At 46.8% G+C, this 9,069-nt stretch overlaps 2 protein-coding genes across 2 annotated transcripts in view; one reads left to right on the top strand and one right to left on the bottom strand.

Moving 5' to 3' along the window:
- PITPNB (phosphatidylinositol transfer protein beta) overlaps nucleotides 1-730 on the bottom strand; it is an 84,510-nt gene extending 83,780 nt beyond the window's left edge. Inside the window, exons 1-2 of the mRNA XM_085880186.1 lie at nucleotides 458-730; nucleotides 185-215 (exon numbers count right to left, since the gene is read on the bottom strand). Of these exons, the coding sequence (XP_085736312.1) occupies nucleotides 185-215; nucleotides 458-477 (51 nt within the window). The 5' untranslated portion in view covers nucleotides 478-730. The remainder of the gene's footprint in view (nucleotides 1-184; nucleotides 216-457) is intronic.
- A 380-nt stretch (nucleotides 731-1,110) lies between these two features.
- The window catches only part of ANKLE2 (ankyrin repeat and LEM domain containing 2), a 165,263-nt gene continuing 157,304 nt past the window's right edge, over nucleotides 1,111-9,069 (top strand). The window contains exon 1 of the mRNA XM_085880172.1: nucleotides 1,111-1,252. The gene's annotated coding sequence lies outside the window, so the exon portion shown is untranslated. The remainder of the gene's footprint in view (nucleotides 1,253-9,069) is intronic.

Genomic DNA, 9,069 nt, shown 5'->3' with positions numbered 1-9,069 from the left:
TGTGTGTCTGTGTATGTGTGTGTGTTTGAGTGTCTGTGTGTGTTTGTGTCTGTGTTTGAGTGTGTGTTTATTTGTCTGTGTGTGTGAGTTTATTTGTTTGTGTGTGTGTGTGTGTGTGTGTGCGTTTGAGTTTATATGTCTGTGTGTGTGTCTGTGTGTGTTTGAGTGTCTGTGAGCAGGTCACCTCGTCCACAGAGCAGGGAAGCACCACACGGCTGCAAGGACACACGAACAAACGGTCAGTTGGCACACATGATCGATCATGCCTCAGATCGCACCGAACCCATTATATGACGACTATTGAATGGCTGAGGCCTAAAAAAAACTTTCTATCTTTTTATTCACTCAATCAATCGCTCCTCACGGTTTCTCATCGAACCAAACTCTCCCATCGTTACACTCATCGTAAACAAGTCCAATTTCTCCACCACAGGACAATCCTCTCAGTTCCACTCACTATTCTTTCGCCAGAACCATGTTGGAAAGACTGATGACGTCACGACGTCCGCGTCATTGTTTCTTCCTTCAGTCGTTTTTGTCCTTTCATTGAGTCACGTTCCTTCCTTCTGTGTCCGCGCCGCTTTATCACGATCCTCCTTTATAAATCATTCAATTTTTTACAACATCTTGGACAAAGACCCAGAGATTAACATTCCCGTCCCTCGTGGCATTTGCCATTCGAGCCTTTTCATCCGTACGATTCACAGCGTGACGAATGCCATAAAAAAAACTCGGCTTCGCGTTCCGTTAGCAAGCCGCTTGCTAACGGAACGCGGTCACTCATGCGAGCAAAATGGCCGCCGTGGTGGTCTTCAAAACGATTGGTGACTGCGTCTTCAACTGTCCCGTCACATCAGACGATGCTGAAACGTGTTATTCATACTTTCATTACTTTTACATTTCACCCAAATCCATTTAAACCTACAAACATCCACAAGCGCCATGCACCTGGACATGAACAGTTGAAGGTGTATAGATAAGCTTTGGCGGGCATTCCCCCTTCTGACTCCCCTTTTATTTATCTTTATTTCCCTATTGCTCGTACTCTGTGTACCCGCTGCGACCGATGTCGATCCGTTTGGTCGAAGTTATCGCAAGAGGATCGAGTCGAACTGAAAACGGCGCTTCGGACACCATTCGTTCGAGAACCACGAGAGCATCGTTACCATGGAGACCGCCATGTACTCAAGCAGTGCCGAGCACTCTGCTCCGTTGTGGTGGCTGAGGGATTTGAAACCAAACAAAAGAAATGGTAAGGTGTGGGTGTGGTGTGTGTATGTGTATGTATGGTGTGTGTGTATGTGTATGTATGTGTTTGTGTGGTGTGTGTGTATGTGTGGGGTGTGTGTGTGTATGTGTGGAGTGTGTGTGGTGTGTATGTATGTATGTGTGTATTTGTGTGGTGTGTGTATGTGTGATGTGTGTGTATGTGTGGTGTGTGTGTATGTGTGTGTTTGTGTGGTGTGTGTATGTGTGATATGTGTGTGTATGTGTGGTGTGTGTGTGTGTATGTGTGGTGTGTGTGTGTGTATGTGTGGTGTGTGTGTATGTATGTGTGATATGTGTGTATGTGTGGGGTGTGTGTGTGTGTGGAGTGTGTGTGGTGTGTATGTATGTGTGTATTTGTGTGGTGTGTGTATGTGTGATGTGTGTGTATGTGTGGTGTGTGTGTATGTGTGTGTTTGTGTGGTGTGTGTATGTGTGATATGTGTGTGTATGTGTGGTGTGTGTGTATGTGTGTGTGTATGTGTGATATGTGTGGTGTGTGTATGTGTGGTATGTGTGGTCTGTATGTGTGGTGTGTGTATGTATGGTGTGTATGTATGGTGTGTGTGTATGTGTGGTGTGTGTGTGTGTGTATGGTGTGTGTGTATGTATGGTGTGCGTATGTATGGTGTGTGTATGTATGGTGTGTGTGTATGTATGGTGTGTGTATGTATGGTGTGTGTGTATGTGTGGTGTGTGTATGTATGGTGTGTGTATGTGTGGGTGTGTATGTATGGTGTGTGTATGTATGGTGTGTGTATGTATGGTGTGTGTGCGTGTGTATGTATATGTGTGTATGTGTGGTGTGTGTATGTGTGGTGTGTGTATGTATGGTGTGTGTATGTATGGTGTGCGTGCGTGTGTATGTGTATGTGTGTATGTGTGGTGTGTGTATGTGTGGTGTGTGTATATGTGTGTATGTGTGTGTATGTGTGGTGTGTGTATGTATGGTGTGTGTGTATGTGTGGTGTGTGTGCGTGTGTATGTATGGTGTGTGTGTGTTTATGTGTGGTGTGTGGTGTGTGTGTGTGTGTGAGAGAGATGTTAGGATTGCTTTTTGTCGATTAATAACGTACGTCTATTCATGAATTACACACTATTGGAATGTCCCTTTTTGACCCTTTCGACTGCTGAGATCCCCTCAAACTTTGAAGACCCTTTTAAGACCACCAAGCGTCTTAAGACCTCAAAAGTTCCCAATGACCCCCAAGACTCTGGAGATCCTGTGGACCCTTCAAGGCTCGTCAATAGTACAACAAGCTCGAATGAGCTTCAATCCTCGTTCTCTTAATGATGACGTCATAACTTTTTTTTCTTGGAGGAATTTTCAAAATCGGAGATGGTTACTGTCTGCGCAGGGTATTTTTACATTTGTATGTCAAGTTTCAGGAAGTTTCGATGAAAACTGTAGGCTGTGAAACAAAAGAGTCCACAAGAACAACAACGTGAGTAAGACTCAGAGATCCTCCAGGAGGATCTAAAAAGTCCACAAGAAGAAGATGAAGAACAACAACGTGAGTAAGACTCAGAGATCCTCCACGAGGATCTAAAAAGTCCACAAGAAGAAGATGAAGAACAGCAATGTGAATAAGACTCAGAGATCCTCCAGGAGGATCTAAGAAGTCCACAAGAAGAAGATGAAGAACAACAACGTGAGTAAGACTCAGAGATCCTCCAGGAGGAACTAAAAATCCGTTGTTAAGAATTACCACGTTTTTGTGATGTTTCAGTCGAAACAGCCTGCAGCCGAGAGTCAAGTGAGGAACTTCATGAGGTTTTCTCTGTTGGAACAAAGAGCTTCGATGCTCCAATTGTAGTTCATGTAACAATCGATAAGATCCCGGTGAGGATGGAAGTTGATACCGGCGCTTCCAGATCAATTATGAGTGAGAACAAGTTCACCTCCATCTCCCCTCCGAGAAAGGCTCCTGCCCTCCGGCACGTATCTACTGACTTGAGAACATACATCAAGGAGGTGGTTCCTGTAATTTGCTCAGCTAACGTAACTGTAGGATATGGAAACAGCACTCATGTCCTACCACCACTGATAGTGCGTGGAGAAGGACCAACCCTCTTAGGCAGAGATTGGTTACGAATAATCAGATTTAATTGGAGCGATGTAAACAGAGTCTCCAACTGTGATGCTGGATATGATACCGTGTTCATCAAGTAGCCTGGCCTGTTCAGCGATGGTGTTGGCACCTTTGCCAGGCCCAAAGTGAGGATTCATGTTCCTGCAGATGCTCAGCCATTGTTCCATAAGGCTAGATCTGTGCCCTACATGATACGATCAATGATCGAATGTGAGCTTGACCGCCTGCAGAGTGAGGGCATCATCTCACCGGTCGAGTACTCCGAGTGGGCAGCACCTATCATTCCAATACTCAAAGCAGATGGAACAGTGCGCATTTGCGGGGAACAAAACGACAATCAACCGCCATTCAAAGCTGGATGGCCACCCTTTGTCCAAGGCAGAGGATCTGTTCACCACTCTCATGGGTGGCCAGATATTCACCAAGCTTGACTTGACCAATGCCTTTGCTCAAATGGAACTGGATGATGATTCCAAGCCCTGTACACACATAAACACTCGTTGAGGACTCCACATGTACAACAGAGGCCCATTTGGCATTCACTCTGCTGTACCAATCTTCCAACGCAAGATGGAGGCATGATTGAAAACTGTACCAAAGACAGTCATATTCCAGGACAACATACGAGTGACTGGCAAGTCACAACATGAACACCTCAAGAACCTAAACGAAGTCCTCAATCGACTGTCACAAACTGGGTTATGCCTAAGGCGTGAGAAGTGTACCTTTATGGCACGTGAAGTTGAATACCTGGGTCATCAAATCTCCTGTCAAGGCATTTTGTCCTCTCCGAGCAAAGTTGGAGCAATTGTGAATGCACCAATGCCACAAAACCTTTCAGAACTTCGTGCATTCCTGGGTATGTTGACCTACTTTGGTAATTTCCTGCCTCAACTCAACACAACCATCGAGTCTCTGCATCTTGTCCCCAGGAAAGGCGTTGTCTGGAAATGAGAAGCTGCCCAAACAAGAGTGTTCAAGGCCGCAAAAACCACGCTGTCCTCCTCACCGTTACTTGTCCATAACAACCCATCCAAGGAACTTGTTCTCAGTTGCGATAGGTCTTCATATGGCATTGGGTGTGCGTTGTTGCAAACAAATGGAACCGGTAATCTCCAGCCTGTTGCGTATGTATCATGAACCCCATCTGACACTGAACGTCATTTTGCTCAAGTAGAACGAGAGGCGTGAGCGTGTGTCTGGGGCACCTTAGAGATGCACCAATATGTCTTTGGAAGACATTACCATTGAGACTGATCACAAACCCTTGTTCAGTGTCCTGGGAGAAACCAGAGCCATTCTGCCCACATCATCAGGTCGTGTACAACGTTGGACGTTGACCCTTGCCGGTTATGACTCTTCATTGGTTTACTGCCCGGGTAAGGAAATGTAATGTGCTGACACGCTCAGTCGCTTGCCGCTTCCTGGAACCATCGCAGAACCTCCACAATCTGGCGATATCATTCATCTCATGGCTAATGTCATTCACGATGAGACGCCCGTAACCGCAAAGTAGATTGCTTGTGCTACCAATAGCAATCCAGATTTGTCACAAATTAAACTCTGTGTTTTGTAACTGGGCATCACTACCGGAAGGGGTGAAACCGTCCCTCATTCGGAAGGATGGGCTCTCTATTGATGCAGACTGCCTGCTTTGGGGTAGCCGAGTGATAATCCCACTGAAACTCAGTGGGAAAATTATCAGTGAACTCCACAATGCTCATCCAGGCATCATCACCATGAAGTCTATTGCCCGAGCCCATGTTTAGTGGCCTGGTTTGGACAGTGACACCGAGTCCAGTGCACGCCATTGTTACACTTGTCAAGCCCATGTTTGGTGGCCTGGTTTGGACAGTGACATTGAGTCCAGTGCACGCCATTGTTACACTTGTCAAGCCCATGCCAAGACACTGCCATAGTTTCCATTGGCCATGTGGTCGTGGCCATCAAAGCCATGGTCCAGATTACACATCGACCATGCTGGTCCATTTCAAGGGAAGCTTTTCCTTATCATAGTTGATGCTCACTCCAGATGGATTGAAGCTCTCGTGGTGCCATCCTCATCCTCTGCTGTAACAATTGGAGCTCTACGTACCATGTTCGCGCAACATGGTATTCCAAATTCCATTGTATCAGATAATGGATCGTCATTTACGAGTTCAGAGTTTCAGAACTTTTGTAAAATGAATGGCATTAAGCACTTCACATCTGCCCCCTACAAACCTGCCAGTGATGGTCAAGCCGAACGTGCTGTTTTAGATCATCAAGAATGGTCTAAGCCGCGTCAAGGAAGGCTCCATTCAATCTCGTCGAGCTCGTGTGTTGCTCAACTACCGCAACAGACCACATCAAACGACCCGTCGCTCACCTGCCAAGCTTCTTATGGGTCGTGAATTAACAACACAGTTATAATGAGTGCACCTGGACGTAAGGGTCGAGGTAGTGAACAAGAAGTATCAACAGAAACGTAATCACGACAAAACGTCTGTATACCGCAACTTCCAGATCAATGATCCTGTGTACGTGTTGAACTCCGGATGTGGAACTAAGTGGTTAACTGGAATCATTATCGATAACATTGGTGAAATGATGTTTCCTGTGAGGTTGTGTGATGGTAGATGTATGTGTAAACATGTTGACCAACTCAGGTTACGTCATGGGGAGCCAAACATTGAACCAGCTCAAGTGCCTTTGTCACCCACTACTGTATCAACAACACCTGTGTTTGAACCTGAGGTGTTTCCTCATGAAAGCTTTTCACCCATCAATGTACCTGAACCCTTTCCCGACCCTGTACCCCTTATTGAAAAACCCACAGCAGTCGCAAGCAAGGACAGCCCTCCACTAGCCATGAGATGATCAGCTCGTGTCTGTAAGACTCCTGAGTGTCTTGATTTGTAAAAAAAAAAAAAAAAAAAAAAAAAGGGAGGGGAGGGGGGGGGGAGATGTGATGTATCAATAGTTTATACTAATGCATACATACATACATGGATGCACCGGGATGTGGTGAAGGGGAGTCACGTGACCTGCCCATGTTCTGATGGGGTGCTGTGCTGTGCTGTACCCGTGTCCTTATTAAACCTATTGTTCCCACTTCAGAGTGTTCGTCCATATTCTTTGAGTACATTACAGTTTTAAACACACACTATCTTAAGGTGGAGGTGCACCGGGGGCAGGCTGTGGTGGAGGTGCAGTGGGTACAACAAGTGGTGGAGGTGCAGCCTGTGCAGGCAGTGGTGGAGGTGCGGCAGGTGCAGGCAGTTGTGGATGTGCAGTGAGTGCAACAAGTGGTGGAGGTGCAGCGTGTGCAGGCAGTGGTGGAGGTGCGGCAGGTGCAGGCAGTTGTGGAGGTGCAGTGAGTGCATCAAGTGGTGGAGGTGCAGCGTGTGCAGGCAGTGGTGGAGGTGCGGCAGGTGCAGGCAGTTGTGGAGGTGCAGTGAGTGCAACAAGTGGTGGAGGTGCAGCGTGTGCAGGCAGTGGTGGAGGTGCAGCTGGTGCAGGCAGTTGTGGATGTGCAGTGAGTGCAGGCAGTGGTGGAGGTGTAGTGGGCGCACGCAATGGTGATGGTGCAGTAGGTGCAACAAGTAGTGGATGTGCAGTGTATGCAGGCAGTGGTGGAGGTGCAGCATGTGCAGGCAGTGGCGGATGTGCAGTGGGTGCAGACAGTTGTGGAGGTGCAGTGAGTGCAAGTGGTGGAGGTGCAGTGTGTGCAAGTGGTGGAGGTGCAGTGTGTGCAGACAGTGGTGGAGGTTCAGCGTGTGCAGGCAGTGGGGAAGGTGCAGCAATAGTGATTGGTAGACATGAGGTATTTCAGACAGTTTTTGTGGGTGATGAGATTATTAAATATGTAGATTCTTCCTTCTGCAGGAAGGATTGTAGACAAAAAATTCTGTGTAGTTTTGAAGGAGCGGGAGTTAGGGACATTGAACGAAGGGTAAACGATATTGTATTGGGTCACGGCCGGAAGAAGTTGGTTGTGGTACACCTCGGTGTGAATGATGAAGGGAAAGTTTACTCAGAGGTTTTGAAAAATAAACACAGGATATTGGTAAGCAGCTGAAAGTAAAGGGTTGTGAGGTCATGTTTTCTGGGATTCTCCTAAGATTAAGAAATGATATAGAAATTATGAGCAGAGCAATAGACGTCAACCAATGGCTGGAAGAATGGTGTAGGGAGGAAGGTTTTACATTGAAGAAACAGTGGGAATCACTTAGGGGACAAAGGGAGTGTTTCCAGAATGATGGCCGTATGTTAAATAGAAAGGGGGCAGAAAGGTTTGCAATGGGAATTAAGGAAGGAATTCAGGCTTTTTAGGTTCGTGGAGGGTGGGGAAGCTATTATGGAAGGAACGGATCATTTAATTCTGATGAGTAAGGCCAGGCAGTAAAATAGAATTTCAGGAATGGAAAAGTTAAATATATTCGATACCAATGCCAGGAATTTAATAGTAAGATGGTAGAGCTTGAAGCCAAAGTAGATAGCGAGGAGTACGATATAGTTGCAGTGAGTGAGACATGGTTTTAGGAGGAGAGTAAATGGAGGACAGGATTAGAAGGTTACAAGGTGTATCGGTATAATAGGAAGGAGAGAATAGGAGGAGTTGCAATTTGGGTAAACGACAGCATTGCATTAAGAGAAAGGAGTGACATTAAGGAAGGGCTGCCTGTCATCCTTCCGAGGTCGGCAAAATGAGTACCAGCTTGCTGGTATCCTGTGTCAGAGTAGTGACCCATCCAGGATTGTGCCCAATAGCCAATCAGACTGCTGAGGCCTAAGTCACATTTGCTCTACGGCGAGGATACGGTGGCCGTACGCCCTCTGAATTGACAGAAATGTGCGGCGGCCGCAGAGTTTCTGAGGTGGCCTCAGGGTGGCTCTACGCCATATGGCTATATTTCACAGGCCGTAGGGTGGCCGTGGAATAACTTTTTTCATTTCTACGTTCGCCGTTGCAATTCGACAAGCCGAAACAAAAGAACTGGTAAAAAAAAAACCCCACTCGTTACCGTCCGTCTGGCCGCACGTTCGCCTTAGGGCCCCCCTGCGGTCGCCTTGCGGGCACCTTGCGTCTGCCTTGAAAATTCTATGGCCGCCGCAGGAACGCCCTAAGGTCACCATGCAACATCAAATCAAAGACCGTACGGCACCCCCACGTTTTCGGTCTCCACAATTTATAAATACGCCGTGCGGCTACCCGAAAAATAAAAACATATGTGACTGCTACATTGTGTGACCGTGGAAATACTGCGGCCGCCCTATAATTGCTAGTGGCCGTAGATTTTGTAGACCCTACGGCCGCCGTGCCAAATGTGACTTAGGCCTGAGGCAGCACCAACACTTTGCACAGAGTATGGACCCAATGGATGGATGGATGGATTCTGTATGGGTAGAGATTAGAGATTGTAAAAATAGTAAGACACTGGAGGGATGCTTTTATAGGGCTCCAGATGTGAAGGAAGAGGATGAGGAGTACATGAAGAATTCAAAAGGGCATGTGGTCAGGGAAGAGTATTGATTATGGGGGTTTTTAACTTGCCAGGGATAGATTTGGTCCAGTTCCAGGGAAAGGGCACAGCAGATGAGGATTTCCTAGTTTTAGTCCTGGATTGCTTTTTAACCCAATTTGTAGATAAGCCCACAAGGGGGAGTGCAGTGCGAGACCTCCTTTTAAGTAACGATCCCATTATGGTGGAGAGTAGTGTCAAAAGGG

The sequence above is a fragment of the Eptatretus burgeri genome, chromosome 4 (genome assembly GCF_056783735.1).
Source record: "Eptatretus burgeri isolate ZD-2024b chromosome 4, Ebu_testis_v1, whole genome shotgun sequence".
Taxonomy (NCBI): Eukaryota; Metazoa; Chordata; class Myxini; order Myxiniformes; family Myxinidae; genus Eptatretus; species Eptatretus burgeri.
This window is presented reverse-complemented; position numbering and strand designations above follow the sequence as displayed.